This window comes from Falco naumanni, chromosome 3 (assembly GCF_017639655.2).
Source record: "Falco naumanni isolate bFalNau1 chromosome 3, bFalNau1.pat, whole genome shotgun sequence".
NCBI lineage: Eukaryota > Metazoa > Chordata > Aves > Falconiformes > Falconidae > Falco > Falco naumanni.
In genome coordinates, this window is record NC_054056.1 from 12873692 (window position 1) to 12901133 (window position 27442).

The 27442-nt window shown below is 54.7% G+C and overlaps 1 protein-coding gene across 1 annotated transcript in view; it reads left to right on the plus strand.

Moving 5' to 3' along the window:
* Positions 1 to 25426, plus strand: part of EPHA8 (EPH receptor A8) — a 51502-nt gene extending 26076 nt beyond the window's left edge. The window contains exons 4-17 of the mRNA XM_040588569.1: positions 9442 to 9597; positions 10445 to 10780; positions 13481 to 13605; positions 13784 to 13946; positions 14421 to 14517; positions 15163 to 15230; positions 15764 to 15889; positions 16743 to 16928; positions 17552 to 17613; positions 17998 to 18207; positions 20576 to 20725; positions 21961 to 22151; positions 22548 to 22703; positions 24075 to 25426. Of these exons, the coding sequence (XP_040444503.1) occupies positions 9442 to 9597; positions 10445 to 10780; positions 13481 to 13605; positions 13784 to 13946; positions 14421 to 14517; positions 15163 to 15230; positions 15764 to 15889; positions 16743 to 16928; positions 17552 to 17613; positions 17998 to 18207; positions 20576 to 20725; positions 21961 to 22151; positions 22548 to 22703; positions 24075 to 24189 (2141 nt within the window). The 3' untranslated portion in view covers positions 24190 to 25426. The remainder of the gene's footprint in view (positions 1 to 9441; positions 9598 to 10444; positions 10781 to 13480; positions 13606 to 13783; positions 13947 to 14420; positions 14518 to 15162; positions 15231 to 15763; positions 15890 to 16742; positions 16929 to 17551; positions 17614 to 17997; positions 18208 to 20575; positions 20726 to 21960; positions 22152 to 22547; positions 22704 to 24074) is intronic.
* Positions 25427 to 27442: the final 2016 nt, after the last annotated feature.

A 27442-nucleotide genomic window follows, 5' to 3' on the forward strand; every position in this document is an offset into this window, starting at 1 on the left:
CGAAGGATGTTTTCTTTAACATACAAATGAAAAAGGGTCAAACAGAAGGAATAGGCCCACTTCCCTGTTGTCAGAGCAGGTGGATGAGCCTTCAGCAGAAATGCCATTAAAAAGAGTGCCTTTGAGGTATATCCATGGGTTTCTGGAGCAGTTCAGAATTTTTCTCTAAAGTTTGGGACTGGGCATCTTAGCCTCAAGATTGCTCTGGGTGCTCTCCTTCTGCTGTGCTCGGTGGCTTCAGCTTGGCTCTTGCCTTTGGCTGGAAAACAGTGATGAGGGAGCAACAATTAAGCAATCGCTGCTCTATCAGCCTGTTTGCACAGGAGGACGGGTGTTTGTAGCCTGCCAGGGCTGAGCCAGAACAGCTACCAAACAAGGGTCTGATGTGTGCGGCTGAATGAGGATCTGACCCTGGGGTAGACTTTATCCAGCTGTGCTTAAGCCAAAAAAAAATAAAAAAAAAATGGCCTGTGTCCTCTGGACAAGGAGAAGAGAGGGAGGCTGTCACTGCCTAGACCCTTTCCTCTCCATCTCCCAAAGTGGAGGAGAGATGGGAATAGGAGAAGGGCTGCTGGCCCCTGATGGACAGACCCCTCTGCTGCTGGGCTGTCCCACGCCTCCTGTGTGTGGCACATGGCTGGTGGAAATGGATCTGGAGAGTCTGGTTAGCAATCTGGAAGCTGGTTAATTTTTTCCAGTTGGTGGGATTCACGCTGATGAACCAATCAGCACATTTAATGTACCTTAAACCTTCCTCGTGGGCAACTTTAATCGAGCAATTAAAGCGCTACAGCATTGCTAATTAAGAGGAGAAAATACCCAGCTTGGTAATTACGTGCCTGTGAATACAGTTTTGCATCCACGGACCTTTATGAAGCAAGTCAGTGGGGACTGACTTTCCAGCTGGTGGGGCAAGGGGGGAGCAGAGCTGTAGGGCGCGAGAGGAGGGGAACCCCTATTCCAGCTGCACCCCATCACACATGTACCCTGCTGGTGGGCACAACCCTGGCCACCCAGGAGGAGGGTAAGCCCTCCAAATGCCAGGGAACACAATGACATGGGTGAAGCCGTTGACAGGGGAAGCCAGGTCAGAGATGTGGACTCCAGCTGTGCTCTGCTGGGCAATGACCTGTGGCCACAGCAGCAAACCTTTGCAGCTGTGTGAACAGATGTGGTCCAGCTGCTGATGCTGAAAGGGGAGGAAAGGTGGAGGCATGCGACCTGCCCTTTTTGAGATTGGGTGCAAGGGGACAGACCCCTCTGCCCAATGCACTGCACATGGGGATGCTTCTTGCCCCTGGGTACTAACCAGGGAGACCACGGCCCGTGCTCCTTTCTTTTGGTGCAGCAGGGGTGGAGAAGCACACAGAGAGGAGGAAAGAGATGCTAGTGAGTTAAGGGAGCCCAGCAGATCCCTGCTCCATTCCCTTCTCTTCCCAAACTCCTTCTCCCTTCCTAAGTCAGAGATGGTCTGAGAAGCCCTGGGCTTCTCTCGCTCCCATTTTTCTGGCAACAGTGATTTTTTCTCCTACCTGTGTACAAACATCGCAGGGCAACCATGAGCTCCTTGTGTTGTGTCTTCACGTGGAACAGCCGATAGAGGCTGGTCAGTTGGCAATGGGACACTGCTCTTGCTGGGCTGACTCCAAGCAAAACCCCTTTTTCCTGGTTCTGGGCTACACAGGGGCCCCCAAAATGCACCTGGGGGTCACACATGCCTCTCAGTCAGCAAACCTGGGATTTCAGCTTCCAGGCTGCGCTCCACCTCCCTTAGGTCCTGCCTATGCATATATACCGTGTGTCAAGGGGACAGATAAATGTATGTCAAAATACCCTGTCACTGCAGGTCTGGACAAACACGCTGGAATATGTTTCACATTTCTTTGCAAATTGGTGCGGATTTCAAGGAGATTTTCAATGCAAGTCCCAGCGCACACGTGCCAGCTCCGAACCGCAGGCTTGGTGCCTGTGTTGCACTCAGTGATGCCTGCTCAGAGCCTCCCGTGCCTGCTGGCAGGGTACCAGGTGGTCATACCCAGAGTTAGACTGCACCAGCGCCCTGGGTGCCCACCACGTAGGGTTTCTGGCATGACTGTACCAAAATAAACCTTTCAAGGGCAGGAGCAGTGACAGTTTCAAAGACGCGCTAGGGGAGTTATGCAAACGGCCTTTCCGTGACGCCAGGCAAGAAAATCAAAGGAACTTAGTGGCTCACAAGATTTTCATTATTGGTTTGCAAGCCAGTCAGCTGCTTTGTAAAATGCAGGCAATACCGGATGCTAAGATTATATCACCTTCTGCTTATCCCATGCAAAGCCCTGTATCTTAAAAAAAAAAAAAAAAAAAAAAAAAAGAAAGAAAATAATTTGTTTTCCAAATCATATAATCTCGGACTATTCAGGACCCAGGTATCAGACTTCAGATGGGAGCAGACTGCAAAGACAATGTCTCAGGGACACAACCCGCTTGCCAGGTTCAGGATGGACGTTAGGAAAAACTTCTTCCCCTGGAGGATTATCCAGCCTTGGGATGGGATCCTTGGACTCACACTTGATTTGTACCAGGACTTCCAGGTTATAGTTCCAGATCTGGCTGCTAATCAGCCTGTATGGATCCCAGATCTGCTGGGCTGCCCATGCATGGCTAATTCAGCTCAACAAGCATGCTGGAGAAGGCAGGGCACAGGGTGAGGTGATCTCAGCATGTCCAGCATCTTCATCCCTTCCTCTAACACTCCAGCAAGTGGCCAATTGCATTTTCTACGAAAACAAAACAAAGCAGCCCCCCCCCACACACACACACCTAAAACGATATTTTTTTTCTGGTTAGGAACAGAGAAAAAGGGCAGAGATGACTGCAGAGCTGCCTTTCCCCCACCAACAGAACAGTGTTTTGTGTCCCTGGCTGAATATTTTATTGTTTGTCACTTTTCCTCTGAGTTTGGTGTGTTTAGCCGCTGACGTGGATGAAGGGTGAGAATGATGCTAGACTGGAGTTCAGGGTATTGATGGGGATGAAACAAATTTCATTTGTGCTTGGTAGGTCTCTGTAGTCCCTGTAAGAAGTGCTGAAGAGCAGCGGGACTGTGATGGATGGATCTGGCAACTCTCAAAGACCTTTACCAGCTTTGGAATGTGGGTTTTTTTTTTGGTTTGCAATCTTTTTCTCCGCAGAATTTGCCCAGGTGCAGGTCGTGGGCACAGGTTGTTGCTCTGGATGTGAGGTACCACTGTTCAGGTGCCTGGGAAGCTGTTGTTGGGGAATTTAGAAATAGGCAGCCTGTGGGAAAACCCCGGCATTTTGTACCAGCACTGACACTGGGGATGGTGTAACGCAATGGGAGGCTGGGGAGCCTAAATTCGCTACCGGCATATTTGGAGGTTGGGTGTGATTGCCTTGCGTGGGGAAGACGCTTTTCATCCCACGGAGCAGTAGGACCGTGCCAAAAATTTGTTCTGTACTCGACATGAGATCCAGATCCCACTCGTGTCACCGCTTCTTGTGTGACAACTTCTTCCCCTTCCTGAAAACAAGATGCTGCCTCTGACACTTCCCCATGAAGGAGAAAGGGATCCAGAAGCTGGTGGTGCTCAGCTGTGCGGGGGTGAGGGCTGTGCTGTTCCCTGTGATGCTCTTCATTCTGCTTCTGCTGGAGCGCTGGGCACCCTTGATTTTAAAGCTCAGCCCCTGTATGCATCCATAGCCGTCTGCATGTGTGCATCCCCTCCAAAGCTGCATACCAGTTCCTGCAGGGGTTGGGATTAAATCCTTGGTATTTTGCATGTCCTTTCCTCATTTATGGATATTTGCTCCCTGAAGCCTTGCAGCAGGGATGCAGGGTTGCCTCCAGCACTGCCATCTGCACCAGTGGCTCCCATTTGGCCCCGCTCCCTCCTGAACGCCGCGTTTTCTGGGTTTGTTTTTCATCCGGTGAAAACTGTGGGTTTTTTTTTTTCAGAAGCCTTGGATAGTTCTGTCTAAAATTCCACAACAAAACTGAGTTTTGGAAACAGCTTTTTTCTAATTCTAGCATTAAGCCACCTGTTTCCATCCAACTCCTGCAAGCTGTAGCGTTTCTCCAGATAAGTTTTATATAAAAGCCTTCACTCTGAGAGCGTGCCAGGCTGCCTCACCTACGTCAGTCTGCACAGCACCACCCCAGCTCCGCTCCCACAGAAGGGTTCAGATGTTTCCTGTTTTGTTGGGTTTTGGTTGGTTTTTTTTAAAGATGTAGGGAAGAAGAGCAGCACAGAGTCAGGAGTGCTTTCCAAAGTACTGTATTCCAAGCAAGAGGCAAGACCTGCTGATTTTTCTGTGGCAGCACCATGCAGATACCCAGTTTGGGATGCAGCCAGTCTGGAACACCATGGTTCCAGTTTACCCAGCACTACAAGTGGAATTACTCTAGTTGGAAGAGCAGGGTCCTTCTTACACAACATGTCCTGGTGGCTGTGAAATCTGGGTGTTGGGCAAGAAGCTGTGCAGGATGCCCTTTGCTGCATGTGCCATTTGCTTGCAGCCTGATACGGAGGGTTTTGCCAGCTTTGCAAAATCTTCATGGGTGAAAACTCCCCTCTGTCCCCCTCTCTGCAACATGCCGGGTGCAAAGGAGTGCTGGATGTGTTGAATGATGGGGGAAGGACCAAGGAGTGGGGAGGTGATGTGAGGTGGAGTCTGGGGTGATATGAGGCAAATTCAGGTTTGTATAGTGGTGCGATGAGTTGTAAGGTAATATTGGGGGTGGAAAGGGTTGTGAGCTGTGCAAAGGGGCTGCAGGGTGGGAACTGGGCTGTTCCCACTCAGGGGCTAGGGGTAAGGCAGTGGTCTGGGGTGTGAGAGAGTGCAGGGGCAAGCAGCACACAAAGGGTGCACAGAGCATCAGGAGGGCTGCAGAGCAATGTGCGATCTACAGACCAAGAATTTACCTGAGAAAGCCACCCCAGCCAGCCCCCCAGACCCCCTCCAGACTACTGACCAACCTGGGGATGCAGCCTGGGATTGCAGGGAAAGGGGACACAGCCTTGCAAAACCACAAGGTCTGGGGCAAGGAGGTGGATGCCTCTTTTTAAGACATGACTGTGAGTAACATGCTTCTGTTTCAGTGTCTGTGTCATGTAGGAGCTGAGGTTGGAGGCATCATGCCTAAACTGGATTGAAAGGAGCTGGGATTTTCTGTGCCAGCTTCTCCCACAGCCTGGAGGGCTCTGGGACCAGTGCCTGTCTCTGGCTGTCACAGTGGCTCTGACACCCTCATTTCCATCTCTATCTCCTCCCAGCACTGCCAAAGGGAGAAACATTGCTGCTCTTCTGCTGCTTGCTGATGCTCAGCTTTGTTGCAGGGTCGGGGAGGTGGGCAATCGGTGGCACCAGTGCTGCTAAGCTGCCCCATGGCACCCTCTCAGCCATGCCCTCACCCTGGCCAAACCTCCTGGGCTGAATATGGAGCCGAGAGGGAGCGACACGGGGTTGATGCTCGCATTTGCAGCAGCACTGAAGTCACCCTTAGTGGTCCCACCAGGGCCACCTGCAGAGCGCTAGTCCCAGATGGCAACTTCAGCCTGAGAAGAGTGGCTCATTCTCAGCTAGCATCTCCCCGACAGGTTCATCTATCATCTCCTGAGCTCTGCCAGCTTATTAGCAGATGTTGTCCTGTCCCCAGAGGATGGAGAGGGAGGGAAACAAATGGACCGAACTACAGATGGCTGGCAGAGCCCTACCCACGCTCACTGTTTCTGAGACAAGCCTGCTGCTCTGGGGCCCCTTGGGCAAGCGATGTGTGAGAGAGTGGGGCTGATGGGCTGGGAAAAAACAGGCACGATGTGCTGTGCAGGGTGGGGGGCTCAGTGGATGCCCTGTGGTATTGACCCCAAACAGGTTGGGATGGCAGTTGGGGACCTGCCTAGGTGACAGAGGGCTGGAGATGCGCTGTGCCAAGCACAGGTTTAGTGTTGGTTTCTGTAGGCTCTGCTTGTGACACTGGCCCAGCCAAGTGTCTGGGCTGTAAGCGCAGTGTAGATGTGCAAGTCTTGAGCTGGGCTGCAGGTGAAGGTCTGCTGCTGTCCTACGTGCACTGTGAAACCACCCCGTGAGATGAAACTGCAAGGACAGTCAGCCTTGGCTGGGTTTTACAGGAGGAATGGCACTGGGGCCAGAAGGAGGACACCGATAGCAGGACTTCTGGTGGTCCACAGAGGGGACCAGAGATCCTCAGACACAGAGGAAGGTTATCAGTTGCATGCAATAATTTAAAATACAAACATCCCTATCTTCTGCAGGGCTCCTGGGGGGGCACTTGTGGCAGACAGCAGTAGCTGGTTGCTGTGAAGACAGCAGGACAACCATTCTGCACCTCCCTGGTGTGCAGCTTCAGATTTGGTGGCTTCAGTGTGTGCTTACAGCCATGGCTCTGGAGCCCTGTAAATTTTAGACCTGGTGCATTTCACTGAATTTTTCTTGCTGGCCACTTCTCTGCTGCTTTGCTTTTACCACAGCTAACCCAGGAGGTCCTGGTCTTCCATGTGTCACTGGCCTGGCACGAGAGAGCTCAATCCAGAGCAGGACATGCCTGCCATTCTGTACTGCAGGGATTTCATCTCTTGTGCAGGTTCCAAGCTGGTGCCCTCTCCCATGCCTGCTTTGCACGTGTGTCCTTCTTCCATCCAAAGCAAGCACTGAGACGCACAGAGGTGCCTGACCCCATCCAGAGCGGTGCCTGCCCCAGCCCCAGCTGCTCTCCCACCTCCTCACATGCTCAGCTGTCCAGGTGCCAGGAGGTAGTTCCAAACAGCTCTGCCCTGGTGCACATATTCACCTATAGTTTGTCATTTAGGATGATTTTCCCCCTGAATGCATCTAAAATAATTGTGAATCATTGCTACAGGTAATTAATGTTTGGGGCTTTTTTACAGCATTAAATGCTAAGTGATAACAGTTGCTGGGTGCAAATCTGCTGCGCTTCGTGTTCTCATCCTTCCTGCTGGCCTGTCTCTTCATACCTGATGTAGCACTGATTTCTCTGCCCTTGATTAAATATTAGGAGAGGGGGGGGAACCACTCCAGGTGTCTTTTGAATCAGGAGTCCCTGGTTGCCGCAGGGATAGAGATGATGGGGGTTTGCAGGTCCGAGGGGGATTGGCAGAGGTTGAAGGCAGCAGATCCTGACATGCACGCTGCCCAGCACGGACCGTGGGGCTGTCTCATTGCTTGCTTCCCATCTGGTAGACTGTGCTCATGCTGCATTTTCATCCTTTTCCACAGGGAAAAGCTGGGAACTTTTCTTTCTTAAAGATTTGCTGGTTCCGCCCACCCTTCACCCCACCCCCCCCCACCCCCACCCCCAAGGTAGCTACCTCCCAGATTTGTCCCCACCTGAGAACAGGGTGTGCCAGCACTCATCTCAGCCTTACACCCCGAACCAAGGGGTGGAACACTGGAGGGTGTTGCAGTGTTAGGCAGAGGGCACCTGGTAACGGCAGAGCATCCCTGCTTCTCTTGACGTGTGGCATCATGAGGACCAGTCAGCACCAGGGTTTAGCAAATGTCCCAGGCTGTCCTTGGTGCAGCTGGCTGGGGACAGCGCACCCCCTCTCCCAGCTCTGTCTTTCCTCTGTTCTTTCCTCTTCTGCTGCCCCTGAGAAGGTGAAAGGAGTCGAGAGAGCTGGGGAGCAAAGCCAGCCCCAGGCCGCTGCAATTTCCTTGTGAGTCCCATCTGCCTTCCCTTGCATCCCCATGTCTGGGCATTTCTGCTCCTTGCTCTGATGCCCTTTGGGAAGTGGAGAAGCAGGAATTTAGGAACAAACTCTGGAACTTCTGGAGGAACAAACTCTGGAACTGCTGGCCTTTGCCTTTTCCAGCCTGCTGTACCAAAATGTGAGACCAGTCCACGATACCAGCATCTCTGGCACATGCAGCATGTGTACATCCCTCTGCTGGTATTGCTTCCCTGACTTTAAAGTAGCCTTTGGTGCAAAACTGCCCCAGAAACTGGTGACAGGGTCTGAAGAGGGACTAGCAAGCCATCAGGGATGTGTGTGGCTGGAGCACTGCCTTCAGCTGCCATTGCTGGTCAGCAGCTTAGTTATAAAGAGGCTGTTGTATCACTGTGTACGTTGGTAGCAGTCAGTCTGGGGAGATCAGTGGCAAGGAAAGGGAGTGTTATTAATAAGAAAACAAATCAGCACCTAGAAGCAGAACAGACAGCACAGAGGGACCCAGACCACCAGGGATACTGGATCACAAACAAAACCCTTCTACATGTTTGGAAGAAAAATTGAGGCTGTATGTAGAGCTGGCCACTGGGGGTAAAGACAGGAAAATGAAGGTATTACTACCTCAGCAGGGAAAAACAGAAATGAGTCAGAGCCAGAAATAATGCTTGAATCACTGGAACTGGTCCTAGAAGTAGTTGATGAATACGGGGACCCAGACAGAGCCTGTTTTTCCTTACTTGGAATCAAAATCTGCAAAAGAGGACAGATCCTTCCACCCCCAGACAGATACCTGACATGCCACATGTCACTCTTGAGCTAATCGATTTGCCTAACGCGAGATGAGTTGTTTGTGTGACAAATGAATCACCCGCGGGGCTGCTGGGAGAAGTGGGGGTAGGATGGAGCAGACTGATGCAAGCCCTGGCGTGGGATGAGTGGCTGCTCCTGCCACACAGCCCCCAGCACCAGGAGGAGGGGAAGCAACTGAGGGCAGGTTGTGTTGGTTGTGTTGGTTGTGTTGCTGGAAAAAAACTCAGGCTGGCTGGTTTGGTCTTGCTGTCCCTCCACCGAGAGCAAAGAGCACGCGTTTTCCTTTGGTTTGTGCAAGGAAATGTGTTGCTTTGTGCAGCAGCAGCACACCGAGGGGGGTGGCAGGGGGACCTGCACCATGTCCCGAGTGTTTTAATTCTTCAAGTCGCCCATGTGGGTGCCCTTGGGTGTCTGGGCGCACCCAGCATGTGTAGCATGGTGACCACTGTGAGGTGAGGGCTGTGCTGTAAATTTGCCCAGTAAATGATGGTTCTTAGAAGAGTTTACAAGGTGATTTCCAGTGCTGCCTGGTTTGAGCTTCCAAGTGTTCTCTGCCCCGGGCCAGAGGGGTGGCTGCAGGAGGGAGAGCTCTGGGCACCGACCAAGGAAAGCACCTCAAGCTTTGCAGCCAGCTCACAAAAAGCAGAAACAACCAAGTCTGCTTGTGAAACAGTGGAGAACAGGTACCAGCATGGCAAGAAGTACAGCCTGGGGGAGAGACAAAAGCAGTTTTCACAGAGCCCGGTTTCCAGCTGGACAGCTGGAGGGGGGCTCACCCAGCACTGGGGGGAGGGCTGGCTCCCATGCTCTGGGATGGGGGTGAGAGCAGGGTGCAGCTTTGTGCTGGTGGGGTCTGCCAGGCCATGGCATGCACCTCATCCAGGCGCATCCCTCTGACCTCTGCCCCTTCCCTCCTCTGCAGCCTGCCAGCTGGGATTCTACAAGTCAGCCCCTGGGGACCAGCTCTGTGCAAAGTGCCCCTTGCACAGCCACTCGGAGAGCCGGGCGGCCCGCGTGTGCCGCTGCGACAGCAGCTTCTACAGGGCGGTGCAGGACCCCCCCTCGGCCGCCTGCACGCGTGAGTACCCCCGCTGCCCAGGTCTGTGCTGTGGTGGGGCAGGCATCATGTTCTGACCCAGCAGATGCTCCCTGGCAGAGAGCAGCATGCACCATTGCCTCTGTGCACGCTGCCCCGTGCACTGCAGCAGCCTTTCAACCCCAGGACACCCTTTGGCACACGGGATGGGACCCTCTTAGCTGCACTCCCCCACTGCCCTCTGTCTCATCCTCAGGTGTTGCTGTGCTCTCTGTTGCTGTGGGGGAACAGTGGCACTAGGGTTTGTCATATGGGTTCTGCTCAGCTCTCTGCAATATGCTGCTCTGAGGGGCATCCCCAGAGGAGTCCTCTCTGTACTGGGTCCAGGAGGGCAGAAAGGTGTGGGGCTGCTAGCTGAAGCCAGGGCGAAAGACAGGTCAGCAACATCTGACTTGTGTTTCCCTAAGGGACATCCACCCCGGATTGCTAATCTCCCCAGGAGATGCGGGTTTACCCTTCCCTTCAGATGAGCAGATCCTGTCCTCCACTGTCCAGCCCATCATACACCTTGGCTCTTCCCCCAAAATCTTCATGCATCGCCATCGCTTCTTGCTTCCCCCAGACAAACACCAGCTCTTGCCTGCCTGGCATTTGGCATCCTGATCCAGAGCATCTTACCTCCATGACATTTCACCCTGAGACCCGTCTGTGTCTTTGCTGTCTTCTCTTTGGAGCATTTTCCCCTCTGGGCAGCCCTGTGCTCCCTGTAGCATCGTACATACGCGCAGGTACATGCTGCCCAAGATGCATCTCCCCATGGGTCCTCACCCTACCAGTCCTGATACCTTCAGCAGCCCCCGCTCTGCCTGACCCTCTGCTTCTTTTCCAGGCCCCCCCTCTGCTCCCGTCAACCTGATCTCCAGTGTAAACGGCACCTCGGTGACACTGGAGTGGGGCCCACCCCTGGACAAGGGGGGACGCGCTGATATCGTGTACAACGTGGTCTGCAGGCGCTGTGCGGGGGACGCCGGCCAGTGCGAGGCGTGTGGCAGTGGGATCCGCTTTTTGCCCCAGCAGATGAGCCTGGTGCAGGGAGCGCTGACGGTCACCAACCTCCTGGCCCACACCAACTACTCCTTTTGGGTGGAGGCTGTCAACGGTGTCTCCGACCTCAGCCTGGAGTCCCGGAGAGCTGCAGTTGCCAACATCACGACAAACCAGGCAGGTAGGAGGAGCAGACACCCCCCCTCAGGCTTTGCCTGCACGGGTGTTGCTGATGTAGCTCTGACATTGCCCCAGCCAGTATCTGCAGGAGCCACAACCTGCCCTAGCAGCCAAGGGCTGGTTTGGTGATGGGCATGAGACACCCAGGAGGGCTGACCCCTGTCCTCTCTGCTGCTGAAGGTAGGTTCAGGGAGCTGGGTTGGGTTGGAGACAAGCTACTGCCCAAGGCAACCCTTACCCTTCTCTGGTTCATGGTACCCTTGCTCGTCATCCTTTTCTTCCACTTCAGCCTGTAACTGCTGGCAGAGGCTCCTTTTCTGTAGGAGACAGGGGACACAGAGAACACTTGTTTATTGACAGGAACACTAAACAGAACACGAATCTTTCAGGCTCTTCCTTCAGCCTTGTGTCCCTTTCCAAGGGGCCAAGCCATAGTTCATCCTCTGCTCTTAACTTGTAGAGGAATTATAGGGGAATGAAGGCAGGTTAATTAACATTGATAATATACAGCTGTGGGCTGGCTTCAGGGGCGGTGGGTTGGCTGACGGGGATAAGGTGCAGCTGTGGCTGGTTCCTGCTAAGTAGTTAAATAGCTCTGAGGGGCATGGAGGAGGACCTCTGGATGGAGAGAGGCCTGGAGGAAGCAGCAGGAGGAGAGTGAGAGCCAGCCCTGGATGTAGGAGAGACAAGGAGAAAGATGCAGCAGAGGCAAGAAATGGGGTGGACTGGCCTGAAGAGGATGAAGAAACAGCACGAGCAGTAGATGAACTTGTGAAACCTTGTGGGGCATTGGTGGCTGTGCTGGGGTGAGGTGTGCTAACTAGTTATTGAAGTTAACCTGGGATGTGATGGTAAAAGCCTTGTTGCAGCCTACTAGTTTGCTAGTGCTGTGACATTAACTCACCCTGATGCCAGACCCTGGCAAGTGATGGCAATTTTTGCTGGGAAAAGTCTCTCCTGTGCATGTCTCATCTTTGCAAATCCCTTGCTGTGAAATGCTCTCTCCTAGGAGGTACCTCTGAGCAATGCTCTAGCCCAGCTGGGCCAGGACCTTGCTCCAGGGTCATCTGGGCATCTCCCCATTGCAGAGCCCAGCCAAGCCCCTTTCCATGGAGCGTGCTGCGTAGGCAGAGGGGACCGGGCAGGGCCTGACCCTCCTTGTTAATCCTCCCCATTGGAAATGAGCCCACAGGAGCCCCTTGTGGTGCTGAGCCCCTTCTGCTCTCATAGCAGTGGTGCCAGCAGGAGAAACCTGGGAGCCTCGCTGGGTTAGCTCATGGCTGGCAGGAGAACAAGGCCCTTTTGTTCCTAGTGCCTGCCCATAGTGCTCCTTCAGCCCTCTCCAAACAGCTCAGTCCCACTGGCTTCCCTCCTGCATGAGTCCTCCTAGCGCTGACAAGCAGCATCAGCCTGGTGCCTTGAAGGGGGATGCTCTCGGGAAGGGCTGAATATTCCCATTTCAACCTCTCTGGTGGAAAGTGGATGCTGGGCAGTGAAACCAGCGGGGTTGGGAAGTTAGTAGTGATTGAAGTTCAGGTGCTATGCCTGCATGGTGCTCCAGCTGCTGCCCACCACAGAGCATCGCTGCCCACCAGAAGGGGCTGAGGGAGACCAACGGTACTGCACAGGGTGGCTTGCCCGTGCTGGTTGCTATTGTGTGTGTGTCCCAGCCCCAGGTGGCTGAGCGGGGCAGGAGTGGCAGAAGCAGAGATGCTCTGGGGCTGTTTGGAGAGGCGGGGTTGCATCTGCCCATGGGGTTTTGCTGATTCCCACCATCCCACCCTGTCCCAGCTCTCTGACGTCCTGTGTCCCAACAGTGATTTCGGCTTCTCAGAGGAGCCAGCCCAAAGATGAACAGAGCTAAAAGTGCTACCTTTCAGTCCTGGGTGCCCCGCTGCTGCCGCAGCCTCTGTGCTACTCTGATGACACCCCTGAGCTGCAGCCGCGGCAGACAGCAGCTCTGTCTTCCCCAAAGCTGCCACATACCCTTTTTCACCCAGCGGTTAGGGTCACAGGTGGTGCCTGAACCCTCTCCATGAGTTCATGGTTATGGAGATGGGTCTCCATGAGGACCCAGTGGCTGTGCCTGGCCATTGCAGCATCCCCCACACATCCTAGGGTCCTTCCAGGAGGGATTTTTCCAGCAGGAAAAAAGGCCAGTGAACTGGCTCCCCCAGCTGCAACAGCTCCAGTTCAGGAATGGCAGGTAAAGGACTGATTCACAGGCTCCGAACTCAGGCCCAGGCAGATGACAAGTATCTCAGGGCAGGAGACCACCCCCAGGGCACCTTTAGACTGATGCTCAGTCCCTGATCACCCCTCTGGGCAATTACCCTTTCTCCCCCTTACCCAGGTGGGGCAGGGGGGTCTTTCTGGGGTCTCTACAGCCTCCTTTCTGGCTCTGGATCAAAGCCTGTCCCCTCCTGCCTATGCTGGGACAGTGCCCTCCTCTTTAATCTCCTCAGCGCCTGCTCGCTCCATGGGAAAGAGATTGAGGCAACTGAAGCGAACAAAATCTGTTTGCAAGCCCCTTCACAGCACTCATCTCCACATGGCTTTAATTAAAACAGAAACATGGTCTAAACCAGGGGTCCTGCCTGGGGCTCCAGCTCCTCCCTTCCCTGCTGCTGTGTCCTGCTGCTCCCACCCATGCAGGACCCCCGCCAGCAGGCACCTAACACTCTGCTGTCTGCATCCCCAGCCCCGTCCCAGGTGGTGGTGGTCCATCAGGAGAGCACGGGCCAGAACAGCGTCACCTTGCTGTGGCAAGAGCCAGACCAGCCCAATGGCATCATCCTGGAGTATGAGATCAAGTACTATGAGAAGGTAACGCTGAGCTGAGTGCCGCAGAGCGGTCCCAGCATGGCAGATTTAGATGGGGGCATGATGGTTTAAATCCTGCTGGTACAATTGCTGCTATCAGCCAGCACAAAGGACCATTTTGGGAGACTGTGGTTGCTGTGCTGATGCAGCAAGGTTTTTTTGGTGGTGTTTTTTTCCCCAGGACAAGGAAATGCAGAGCTATTCGACGCTGAAATCCAAGGGCACCACTGCCACCATCTCTGGGCTCAAGCCTGCAACCCGCTACATTTTCCAGGTTCGGGCTCGCACTTCTGCTGGCTGCGGGAGGTTCAGTCAGACTGTGGAGGTGGAAACGGGGAAGCCAGGTGAGTGTGTGCGGCTGTGGGATGTGGGAAGTGTGGGGTAGGGAGCATGGGGGGTGGTGCTGTCCTTCTCCCTGGCCGTTGTTCTTCTGCCACACAGGGAGTGAGGCTGGAGGCACGTCTCCTGCAGTTTCAGCCTGCAGGGCTTGCTTGGCCTTGCCCTCCTGAGATGTGCTAATACATTAGAAAGAGGGAGGAAGGACATAGCAGTTAGGGCAGAAAAGACTGAAGAAGAGGTCCTGAGGCTCCAGGCTCCTCTGTGCGCTGGTTTGCTGTATCACCGTGGCTTTCCCAGATCTGTGCTTGGTTCCCTGTGTGTAAACGGTCCCTGTACACTAGGAGAGCCCAAAAGCTAGGCTGGATGGGGGATGGCGCTTTATCTTTGAAGACCATGACCCCAGCAGGGTAGGGAAGTTCCTGAGCTCAGCAAAGTGCTCCCTACTCCAGCTCTCCTCGTTCCTATCCTGCTTCTTCCAGTCTCTCTCCGGTACGACACAATGACGATTGTCTGGATCTGCCTGACACTCATCACTGGCCTTGTTGCGTTGTTGGTGGTCCTGATCTGCAAGAAGAGGTAAGTGTTTTCTGGAGGTCAGGGCAGCTTGTCACCAAGTGGGGCAGGAGGGATGGGAGAGCTTGGGTGCAACTTTTCTCCTCTCAGTTTTCCCAGAGTATCCGTAGGTCAGGGGTTAAGAAGCAACCAAGAGACTTTGTTTAGGGGTCACCCTGCCTCCACTTTCCCTGAGGCAAAGCCAATCTCCAGACCTTCCCTTAACGCCACCAGGCTGAATAGCAGTAGTGACAGCAACAGTGATAGCCATAGCAATACCAGTGCCAGCACAAGGGCTGACTGGATGGGCTAGGGGGAGTGGAGACAGCTCTTCTCCATCAAAAAGAGCCAAGAGGGACTGTGTGTGCTACATCTCAGCATGGCTGAGCCAGGCATGTGGAGCACACATGCCATTGCCCAGAGCAGACCGAAGGGCTGCAGCTTTTAGAGCTGCCAAGCCTTGGAGAGCACCTGGAAAGTATCTTGCTCCAGGCCAAAGTGTCTGTCCAGCAAGATGCGGGGATGCAGCTGGTGGAGGACCAGGTGTTAGCTCCAGCTCCTCCTGGGCTGCCTACAGCCCTGCATGCACCGCCTTCCACCCTGCTTTTGAGTTGCTTGTGGGAGTGAGGGATGGGAACACCTCTTCTGACCCTTGTGTCCCCATGGCAGGCACTGTGGGTACAGCAAAGCTTTCCAGGACTCCGATGAGGAGAAGATGCATTATCAGAATGGGCAAGGTAGGACCCCCCCCCCACTGCTGCCCCTGGGGTGTGAGGGACCTCAGCCCTGTAGATGGACAGGGACCTCCTGGCACTGCTGTGGTTTCCAGGGGGGAGGGGCTTGACCACTGCCTGCTTCTGGGGATGCGTCTAGGGGAGCTGAGCAGGAGCTCTGATTCCAGGGGCAGCCTGGTAAGGGGGTTGAAGGGTTGTACAGCATGAGATGAGACTGTGGCAGGTTCCTCCCAGACACCAGCAGGCCTGAAGAGTAGAAAATTCATCACAGGTGAGGGGTGGGAGCAGGGGGGTGATGCTGAGGGACAATCACATGGAGGAGACCTGGATAGCCATGTCCTGGCCTGCTCTGAGGACACTACTATGCCAAAGAGCACCTTAGATTTCCTTGGAGCTGCAGCCTCTGTGGCTCCTCAGCATGTCAACCCAAGAAGTCCTGCCCCTGCCCATCCTCTGCCCAGCTGCTGGGTGCCCCTACTTGTCAGCAAGGCTGCTTGAAGGAGCTCACCTCCTCTCTCCCTTTTGAAACCCGGCAGTGAAATTCCCCGAGTCCAAGTTCTATGTGGATCCCCACACATACGAGGACCCCTGCCAAGCCGTGCATGAGTTCACCCGTGAAATCGAGGCCTCCCGGATCAAGATTGAGAAGGTCATTGGGTCTGGTGAGTCCCTGGGCCAGGCTGCCTCTTTGCATTGCATCTGCTCAGGGCAATTCATGGTCCGAGGTTGTGCCGTCCTCGTGGCTCACTGGGACCGTAGCAGGCTGTGCAGCACTGGCACAGCGTTCCACCAGGGCTTCAGCTGCTCCTTATCCTTCTGAGGTCAAACTCATGGAGACACTGGGATTTTTTTAGGGTTTTGGGTTGGGTTTTTTTTTTGGTGCATGAAATAAACTCTTTGGAGGCAGCCTGGTGCAGAGGGTTGCTGTCAGCCAGCGTGGCACTGACAGCTCAGGCTGACACAGCAGATGGCTCAGCCTGTCCTGCATGGGTGCTCCAACGTGGCCACCCTGCTTGCAAAGCTCAGAGCAAGTGGCTGGGGTGACAAGATGCAAATGGAATTCTAAGCAAAAATGGTAAATTTTCAGAACAAAAGGGATTTTTGCATAGGAGCAGGGACTTGCAGGGAAGCACAGGGCAGAGACAGAGCAGGAACTTCACCAGCAGCACCCCAAGGGCTTACCCCTGAGCAGCGTTAGGAAGCGTGGCTGAGAGACATCCCTGCTGCTTTAAGAGACTCCCAAATTTGTTCATTAAAAGTGGTAAAGCGAGGGCCACTGTAATCACCACTCTAGGCCCACCGCCTTCAGTAAAAGGCAGCAGAGAACTGGTTTCTGCTATTTCTGCCCAGTTCCCAGAGGTGGCACAAGTACTTTCTGTACTCGGAGAGCCCAGGAGTCCTGAGGGGCTGGAGCATGCTGTGAGCATCCCAGCAGACTGGGTGATCCCTGGTGCTGGTGAGTCAGCGCAAGAAGCTGAGGAGCTCCCCATGCCCTCATCTTCCCTTGCCTTGCAGGGGAGTCGGGAGAGGTGTGCTACGGCCGCCTGAAGCTGCCGGGGAAGAGGGAGATTCCCGTAGCCATCAAGGCACTGAAAGCAGGCTACACGGAGAAGCAGAGACGGGACTTCCTGAGCGAAGCCAGCATCATGGCACAGTTCGACCATCCCAACGTCATCCACCTGGAGGGGGTGGTGACCAGGAGTATGTGGCTGGCAGGGATGGGATGCTACGGTGGGGCAGAACTGGGCTGCATCTCCCTCTGGGCACCCTGGGAGACGGGGGTCAGGGCTCACTTTGGGTGCGCTCCATCCTTCAGCTGCCCTGGTTGCTGGGTCATCAAATGTCCATTTAGCCAGGGTCACCTCCATCCCACCCCCTCGCCTTCTCTTACAGGACAAACTTTCCACGTGGCAGTTCCCCACCTTGCTCCGCATTGTGCCCCAGGTCAGGTTCATCAGTTTAGGAGATGTCCTACCTGTTAGCATTTATTTTAAAGGCTGTCTGTATTAAATCATTACTTGAAGTCTTCCTCCAAAAAGGCACATTCTGATGCAAAGCGGTATGCTAATGGCATGCAGATTTCAGCAGGATAATGAAGCTGACCTAGCCACATCAATAGCACTTGGAGGGAGGGGTAAGCTTCAGGTTTATTGCCACATCCCCACCGTTGTCCCTGTCCTGCGTGGTGCAGGGCTGAGACGGCTCTGCAGGGCTGCAGGAGATCCACAGGCCTGGATTCATGTCTCTCCAAGCAAAAGCCTGGCACTGGGCTTCGCGGAGGAAGGTGACTTCTCTGCTAACTTGACCTCCCTTGTCTTCTGCAGGCAAATTGGTAATGATTGTTACTGAATACATGGAGAACGGCTCGCTAGACACCTTCCTCAGGGTAAGGAGCTCTTTTGTATTTTTATTCATTGCACATCCCCCTGGGCTATGTGGCTGGAGGAGAGGCTGGTTCCTGCTTCTCAGCCTCACGGCCACTGCAACCCCTGTACCAGAGTGTGTGCTCAGGGCTGTCACATCTCCAGCATCCAGGGCATCACAGCCAGCTCCCCAGCGTGGCACTGCAAAGGCAGGGACACCTGCCTGAGTGACATGTCCGAGGCACTGGGAGGGCTGGAAGGGGGCTGGGGAGGCAGAAGAGTGGGGCTGTGGTTAGAGGAGGTACTAAGCCAAAGAGGAGAGGTACCAGGGGGTTAGTTTAACAAAGGCAGCATTTCTAGGATGCTGGTGGAAACCACAAATGAACTCTGGGTTATTTTCTTTCCAGAAACGTGATGGGCAGTTTACCATCATCCAGCTGGTGGGCATGTTGCGTGGCATCGGAGCGGGTATGAGGTACCTGTCTGACCTGGGCTATGTGCACCGGGACCTGGCTGCCCGCAACATCCTGGTGAACAGCAACCTGGTCTGCAAAGTGTCTGATTTTGGCCTCTCACGCATCCTGGAGGATGACCCCGATGCCGCGTACACCACCACGGTGCGTGGCTCGTAGAGCTGCAGTCTTGGTGACCCTTACTGATAGTGACTGTGGTGGGAGAGTCAGACACTGTCAAGCTAGGCAGGGCAGGAATGGAGCTAGTCACCTTGCTGCTGATACCTGAACCGAGAGCATGAACACAAAGAGCTTCTGAGCCTTAATGCATTGTCCTTCATGCAAGGACATCCCAACGCTGAAGTGTGAAGTAAAAAAAAGAGAAGCAGGGCGGGAGAGCAGGGAGCTCATCAAACCTCCCCAGCCAACAGCTCCCGTGGGCACACATGGCCCACTGCACAGGGATGCTCCCACGTCCCCGTTGGAGCCCTTCCCTAGACTGTGTAGCTCCATCCATGTCTTCAGTTGTCCTAGGGCCGTTGGGCAGTAGGTGGGTGTTACAATACGCTCCCCAGTGGTGTGGCCACACACTAGTTTTTCCATGTGACTTTTCCTCATTCAGAGGTGTGGAAAGGGCAGCAATTGGCTTTGCAACATAAGCAATTTTGTTTTAATGTAGAAAACTTTCATCTGTGAAGCCATTTTAAGATTTTTCTGGATAACCTGGCAGCCTTAGAGCTTGGTGTGCTCCTCCACTGGAGGTCCTCAGAGGCAAAATGAGGGAATGTTCTCTTTGCTCCTCTCTGGCCATGAAAGGCATTAGTGTGCTCCACAGGCACACCTCTGGCTGGGAAAATGTGGTGGATAGATGATTCCTGATGCAGGCCAGTTTGAAGCTGCAGCTGAGGAGTCTGAGCATCATTTTTCAGAAGGACCAAGACTAGAGAAGCAGAAAGAGCTTCAGGTTGCTCTGCAGTAGCTGATGGCAATGCAGAGCATGGCCCAAAGTGGTTGCAGCTCTGAGGGATGAGTGCACAGTGGCCCATCCTGAAGAACATGGCCTTCAGCTCTTGGCTTGACTTCAGCAAAGTGGAAAGTGAGCCAAAAAGAGTCCTGTGTGTCTTTGCATTCAGCTGCTCCCTTTGGTATCTCAAGAAATCACTTGATATTCCAGATCCTTTAATTTTGGGGAAGGTTCCTGCTGCTTGGTTCAAGTACAGCATCTTCCACATCTTGGCTTTGGGACTCCCAGAGGAATGGTAAGAAGGGGCCCAAGGTCAGCTAGGGCTTGCTGATGTCGAAGCCGCCCATCTCCCTGTCTGTGGCCTACAGACACACACATAGTCTGCCCTTCGTCCCACCGAGCCAGCCTCTGAGCTTTCCCTAATCTGAGTTTTTTCCCACTCTTTGTGCACAAGTTTCCAGGGACAGTATGTCGGTGGCCACACTGGGTCAGGAAGGTGACCTGAGTGACCAGAGCTCATGTATTAACCTACCTGCTGACCCTTTTCAATCCTGCCCAGTTTCCAGGGATGCTGTCTCATGTCCCCCCTATGAGTGCAAGCAGGAAGGTCACTAGAGGATGGAGCAGCCACTGGGAATGTCACAAACAGAGTCTTTGAGACATCTTGGCACAGTGAAACCCACCAGAGCTGGTTGCTTGGAGGAAGACTAGGTGCAGTCTGGACAGAGCTGAAGCTCAAGGGTGCAGCGACAGGATCAAGAGCATGAGATCTCTGGTGAGGTCTCAGGGTATCCTGAAAATGAGGGTACTTTCTTGTTCAGAAACTTGTGATAAGATGGTATCCTGTGTTCCACCTCTGTTGTCCTCGACCTGCTCAGGGTATTACTTCCCCACAGGACACATCATTCATCTTCAGTCCCCATCAAGGAGTGTGCCAGAGCAGGCAGGACTCGGGGGGAGGCAACTTTCCCTAGACAGGGATACCTGAAAGCTGTTCCCAGGCACATCGTGCTTACCCTAGCTGGTCTGGGAAACACACCCTACACCACAACTTCCCTCTTCAGAGGGATGGCAACTACATTTCCAGCTTAAATGTATCCATAGCCTATATATTTCTGGGTTTTGTCAGCATGGTCCTTTAATTCAACAAGTCCTCCTGTTCAGTGCTTGCCTGCCAGAGTGGTAATGGACAGGGAGCACATGCCATCGCTCTCCTTGTCTGCTCGAGTCAGGCTCTCTGCTTGTGCTCTGTGCTGTTGCACTCGAGTAGCCCTCAGTCCCACTTCATCACTTTGAATTCCTCTCTCTTCAACACCGATGGCCAGAGGCGTGCATGAAGATGACCTTGCAAAACAGCACAGCTTTCTCCTTGCTTTACTGGAATCACCTTGAAGTCATCCTTCAGGTACACCTCTAGGCATATCTTGTGCAAGCTGCCTCCTCAGTCCTTTCCAGAAGATGCCATCCGAGCGTATCACTTGCCCAACCTGCTGTCCCAGCTGCAGAGAGGTAGGGGTGCCCGAGCCCTGCATGCTCTGAGCCTCCACTGTCGCTCACTTTTTTTTTTAGGGGGGGAAGATCCCCATTCGTTGGACGGCTCCGGAGGCCATCGCGTACCGCAAGTTCTCCTCGGCCAGTGATGTGTGGAGCTACGGCATCGTCATGTGGGAGGTGCTGGCTTACGGCGAGCGCCCATACTGGAACATGACCAACCGCGACGTGAGTGGATGCGGGGCAGCATGGTGGCAAGCCTGCCTCTCCTCCTGCCCTCCCCCAGGCCAGCCTAGCGGGGGGGGGGGGCTGGGAAAAAGGGACCCCGAGAGCAGCCCTTGCCTCTCCTCACATCCCCGCAGCGCTGTGCATGGTGTGCTTGTCCCCTCCGTGGGGACATCAGTGCGTCGCCCATCACCTCGCTGCGCAGCCTTTCCCCTTGCAGCGCTGCGGCTCCTCCTGGCTGTAGGCACTGTGGGTCTCCCCATCCCTGCCTGCTGCTCGGTACAAGCCTTTCTGCTGGCTGGAGAGCTTCAGCACTTGGTGTGTCACCTTTCTCCTTCCCTGGAAGGGGTCAGGGCTGCCCTGGGATCACGGCAGGCTGGCTGCATTAGCCTGCCAGTCCCTTCTGCACCCAGTGCTGCCGGTCCATCCCTCCCACTGCCCAGGGGAGGCTGCTGAGACCTCCAGGCTCACCACCCGGCAGCAGGCTTTGGGCTTGTCAGAGTTACGTGGAGTCACTCTAACCTCAAGAGTAGCATAAAAGCTGTAGGAAAATGTAGGTTATATTCCTGGCTACAAGTGGGAGCAAAATTGCCAAAATGAGGCAATAAAATTAGTATTTTGACTCTGCAGAACCACAGGACTCCCTCTTTTGTTTTTTTTCTTTTTTTTTTGTCGCGCGGTTTTTTTTTTTTTTCCTGCCTACAGGGACTATAAATCTGTTTGCCTTCTCCCTGCTCTGGGAGTCCAGAGAGTCCCTTCTCTCCCTAGTGTTTTTATGATTTTAGAAAGTGGCTTTTGTGACAGCAGGGCAGGGACGCAATGGCTTACACTGCCTCCTCTGCACGGTCCCTTCGAGCAGGGCTCCCTCCAGCCTTGCTGGTGACAAGCCCTGGCTGTAGAACAACTGAAAGCACGTGCAGCTCTCGTGGCTTGTCTGTTGGAGGAAAGCTCAGTATTTTAGACCTGTTGGACCACTCACTAATAAATCTGCTGCCATAGCAGTGATTTCTTGTATGTGCATGGTATCCAGTCTGCTTCTGGCTCTGCACAGAGACTGCTCAAAGCTCGCTGGCAGTTCACATGTCATTTAGCATGAATCTTGCGTATGACCCCCCCTGCTTCCCCATCTGATGGCCCCAGCAGCTCATGCACCAGGAATCTGCCCTGTGTGCCACCGTCTGGGGTGCTGGGAGCCGGGTGAGGGTGCAGCTCCACTTCGGTGTGTGGCTTCCTTCCAGGTCATTAATTCGGTGGAGGAAGGCTACCGCCTGCCTGCCCCCATGGGCTGCCCCACGACGCTGCACCAGCTCATGCTGGATTGCTGGCAGAAGGACCGCAGCGAGAGGCCACGCTTCTCCCAGATTGTCGGCATCCTGGACAAGCTGATCCGCAACCCAGACAACTTGAAGTGCACAGCCACTGTGAACCGGTAAGGGCTGCCTGAGCTGCCACAATGAGCAGGGGTTGACAGCTGGTGCTGGGCACAGTGCGTGGGCTGCAGCAAACGTGGATATTCTTATCCAGCTCTAGCAGCAGTGGCTTCCCCTGCGACCACGGACATGTGTAGGGCCCATGGGTGCAGGTCATCGGGGGCATTGGGACTCATCCTGCACTTTCCTGCCTTGCTCCCACTGTGGCATCCCCACGCCAGGGTCTGGTCAATACGTGCAGCAGTGCCCACACAGTGATGTGCCTGCCTTCACCAGCCTGCCAGGGCTCTGTCCTGCCCTCAGCTGCAGGGCCACAGGCTCTTGGAGGTGGGCTTCCCAACCTGGCCACCTAGGACTGATACCTCCTGGTCTAACCCCTTCTGTCCTGCTCCCAGGTTTACCCAAACACGCCTTGAGAGGGGTCTCCTTGACTTGGCCAGCTGTCTGACGGTGGAGGACTGGCTGGACTCCATCCGGCTGGGGCACTACCGGGAAAACTTTGCCATGGCAGGGTACTCCTCCCTGGGCATGGTGATGCGCATGGACATCGAGTGAGTACCAGAGAACACACAGCATCAGTTGGGTTGCCCTGCACCGCCCCACTAGCCCCAAAGAGTGACCGTCCTGCCTTGGCTTGCTCGATCTAGTTGGTCCCTGAAGCCAGAGACACAGCCCTTAGCAAATGGTGTTGAGACCAAGGCTGTGCTGACCTCTGGGAGAAACTGGACTTGTACTGAGAGGGTGTGAGTACCAAGTCACCTTTGGTGCTCTGTGGTGGCTCTCCAATGTCATCGTAGGTTCCTAGGTAATTCAGGTTGTAAGATGCTTCAGGAGGCCGTGTAATCCAACCTCCAGATCAAAGCAAGGTCAGATATGAGGTTGCCATCTCCTTGCACTTCTCACCTTTGTGTCCCCTGCAAAAGGCATGCCTGGACCAGAGCGTGGCTGTGCCATACGGGGCAGCTTCTCTGGGATCACTGGGAAACTACCAGAGCTGGGGGGCACCTCAGTTTCTTCAGACCCCAGTGTGCTGGACTGGCTCCCTGCTCAGTGCAGCCGGGCAGGGAGGCTCTGTCCAGGGCCGTGGTGTGAGTAGAAGGTCACAGCCAAGTGACTAAGGCTGGGTTAAGTAAGGAGAGCTGGGGAAGACGTGTCCCATGACCCCTCCTGCTCTGCCACCTGTCTAGGGCATCACCAAAGTGGCTGATGCTTCAAGTGGTACCAGAAAAGATGGCAACTGTACCTGCTTTTACTCTGGGCTTACATTCCCCATCCCTTGGTGTTAGCATCAGTGCCAGGGCTGGCACCAACCTTTTCTACCTATGAGGAGACTTGTTCCCTGTGAAAAGGCATGGAGCTGCCAGACAGTTCCAGTGACGGTGTGTGCCTTGGCTGAGGTGCAGCAGGTAGAAAGGAGCCTGTGAAAGAGAAGATGGAGAGATGTAGGCTGTCATGTGCATTGATCGGGTGCTGTACTTGGGGCCATTGCTGTGGGATTGAGCTGATCTTGATCCTTGTTTCTCATGCACATCAGGGAAGCTTTTGAGTGGGGAAGGCTCATCATCCATCCGTCTTTCTGACTGGGTTATCTGAGGACATCTCTCTAAAACTGAATCCAATTTCAGAGAATCGATCTTGTCACCTACTAGCCTGTCAGTGATCCTCCCCCTGCTCCCCCCAGGGCTATCACAGCAGCTCTGTCAGGAGGATGTGCCCAAGGGAATGGCAGCCTCTCTGTCCCTGGCAGGATGCTCCTGGACCTCAGCAGCAGCAGCCTTGTGCTGATGGGCAAGCGGAGAGGAGCCAGACATGAGGTCCTGGGCTGGCCCATGGGGTGCGCACACACCGGGAGCAGCAGTGTCCCTCCGGGACCCGGCACAGGTACGGCCTGTGGGGTGTCTGACAGTGTCTTTGTTCTCCAGGGACGTTCGGAGTCTGGGCATCACTATGATGGGCCACCAGAAGAAGATCTTGAGCAGCATCCAGGCCATGAGATCTCAGCTGCTGAACACAAATGGCCCCAGGAGGCATCTCTGATCATCAGCTTCGAGGACCCGCATCGGGCATTCCTTAACACTTACCCTGGCAAAGGGGCAGCAGGGTGGTGAGCAGGAAAAGGGGCACCAGACCAGGACCTGGAGCCCTGCCAGCATCTCTTTGATTTCAGTAACAGTGGAAACACGGCTTTCCAGATACCTCGATGGTCCTGCTGCCTCCTTCCCCCATCTGAAGGGGGGAGCAGCTTTCCAAGTGGTCTAGGGACAGGTCATGCCTCTCTCCATCCTCTACCATGTCCCTGTGGGACTGGGGGTCCCCACACAACTATGCAGGACAGGTGGTAACCCCTTCAGCCAGCAGGATGGCCCCAGCTGCACCTGCAGCTGGAGGGGTATCAGATGCAACAGCAATACCAGGAGCGGTGGGAGTGGGTTTGCCATGGCACACAGCTCCTTTGGATCTGACAGCTGGGCAGTTTGTTGGATCTCTGAACTGAGGAGGGCTCCACAGGCTGCCACACAGCAGAGACAGCCCTGCTCCCAGTGCCTCCCAGTTCCAGTGTACTCCAGCCTGGACCTCCTGAACTGCACCAGCCTGCAAGTGACTTCATGGTCCACCTCTACCAAGCCCAGGAAGGCAGGGGACAGAGTACAAGGTGGCAGTGCCAGGAACAGCTGGCTCTGCATGCAGAGGAGACTTACCCAGCATGGAGGAGAGTTGGCCAGTGTCTGCTAACTGGAGCCTCCAGAAGCCCCAGGGTGCTGCAGGAGGCTATCCACCTCCTGAAGCCACCAGCACCGCTCCTCTTGGATCCACCACCGCATCCCAGGGCAGCCCAGGCATGGCCACAAGCATCTCCCAAAGCTGTACCAGAGCAGAGGGGAGTGGGAGAGTCTGCTCCCATCTCACATGATGGAGGGACAGAGAGACTTCTGCCCAACTCTGTGTTCTTATATTGCCCTAGAGAAACCCAAGAGCTGTCCCATTACCATGCTATCTGCCTATGCCCGGGGCTGCCATGTCATCTGTAGAGGGGTCCTGAGCAGCATTTCCAGCTGCAGTCACACAGCTCTATGTCTGGGGACAGGGGCTCTAGGTAAAGAGGATCTTCAGCACTACCCAGCTGGTGAGCCTCGTGACTGGGAGGTTGGCCTTTCCTCCAAAGCTCTCCTCTCCTCCACAGGAGCATCTTTTTTTGGTAGCCTGGTGCAGAGCAGTGGCCTCCAAAGCCTTGTGGAGCTGGTCTGAGAGGCTGAGCTGGCTGCAGAGATGCAGATGTGCCGGGGGGGGGGGGTGGGGGGGGGTGGGAGCGAGCAGGCTGTGGGCTGGGAAGGTTTCTCTTGGGTGTAAATACAGTTTTCTATGGGTTTGGGAACTGTTTGACTGAAATATGATATTAAGTACACAAAAAGGTCTCAAAGCACAGAAGCCTCAGCTGTGGGGCTGAACTCACTGCAAAAAAAAAAATAAATCTGCTGGGAGCGTGGCTGAGGGGGGGACGCTGCTGGAGAAGAAGTGCCGGAGGGGACCCACGCTGACTGCCAGGGACCAGCCTGGCCCACAGCATCCTGTACTTAGCACTGGCACAGTAAATCCAGCATCACTCAAATGCAGGTACTGGTAGGATCTGGCCTGAGGTCTGTTCCTCCCAGTGTTGTTTAGGCACGAGGGGTGGGGTGGGGGGAGGGTTAAAGCCATTTCTCAGCTGCAATAATCCAGGCTAAACTGGCCTTTCCAGGGCTGGCTTAGCTTTCCTTTCAGGGTGCTTATGTCCTGATGGATTCTTTGACTGTGGCGGGCACTTTACTTCTTCCTATGGAAGCTTTTTGTAACGGGGGACAGATGCAATGTGTTGTTTAATTTGTATTGCACCCTGCGTCCTGCACACAGACCCGTTACACCCCCCCTGCAGCCAGCATCGTGATGGAGCTCAGCCCAAGCCCTTCAGCACAGGATGGTGGGTGCTGGCCATGGCCTCTCTTCCAGCATTTGGGACTCTCCGGAGGGTGAGTCCATCATGGACGTGGGGAGAGCAGAGGTCAGGCTAGTGTCCACAAAGTCCTTGGGGTTTGCTGGGCAACCCTGGTAACACAGGCTGCAGGGTCCGTGGTCGGGAGCTGCCCGATGGCCACTTGCCACGTGGTTCATGAGTCAGATCCTGCAGCGGGGGGGTCCTTGGGCTGCTCTCAGCTGCAGGGATGGTGGGGCAGAGTTTGCCTTTTATGTTCAGAGTGTGCACCTCCTCCTGGACAATAAAACTCCTTCTTCCCATGGGCCATCTCCTTGCCTGTTACTGTCGCTGTGCTGCGCAGAGCTGCTTTGCCAACGTGCAGAGGGCATGGGGGCCTCCACGGCTGCTTCAGAGGCACAGGGGGGCTAGCAGTGGGGTGCCCAGCTAGCCACCACTTTCCTCCACTCCAGAAAGCCTCCCACATGTGAAGGATGATCCACATGGGGAGCAGGAGTGTGTGCGATGGGTCCACAGGTGCAGGGAAGGGCTTGCAGGGTCCCTGGGAGGGGGGGTTTGCTGTGCTGCAGGCTGGGAGAAGCCTCTCCAAAACCACCAAGTCATGGCTATGTAGGAGCGCCTCAAGCAGGAGATCATACAAGCACAAGGGATTTTGCTTGCAGAGGCTCCTCTGAACCTTGGGGGTCTCCTGCAGGTTTTCCCAGACCCAATCTTACCCTCTCCTGGAAACTCAGGAATCTTTTTTTTAAAAAAGAAAAATACCCAAGTGAAACCTCAGTCCTCATGCCCTGAAGTCTGAGCTGAAGTATCTTGTAGGTGAGTTTGCAAAACCCTTCTTGTGGGCATTGAGCTGTGGCTCCAGCTGCCTTCCAGTGAAGGAATAACCAGCCTCTGAATTGCAGGGACAAAGACAACACTAGCACTTGCAGGGAAGAAGCGTATTTTTCTTGCCATAGGAAACTAAAAGGGCATCACAGCACAGGGTGGAGTTGGCTCTATCCGTTTCGCTGCCTCCTCACCTGTCCCCAGCCTTTGCAGCGGCATCAGGGATGGAGGTGGCCGTCCCCAGGCAATGCTGCCACACTCCACGTCCCTGCTGTGGAGAAAGGCCAGCCTGGCCCATCCAGGGTGCTGTGCATCCCTGTCCTCCCAGTCCCCCCAGTCCTCCTTGTGCCAGCTGCCTACGTGCTATCCAGTTATCCTGCCAGAGCGTCCTTCCTCCCAGTCCCCCCTTTTGCCGTTCTCCCCAGTGACCCATTGCCCACAGCACAGGCCCCCAGACTGGGCAAGCTGCTGGGCAGTCTCCCCAGCACTGAGGACTGA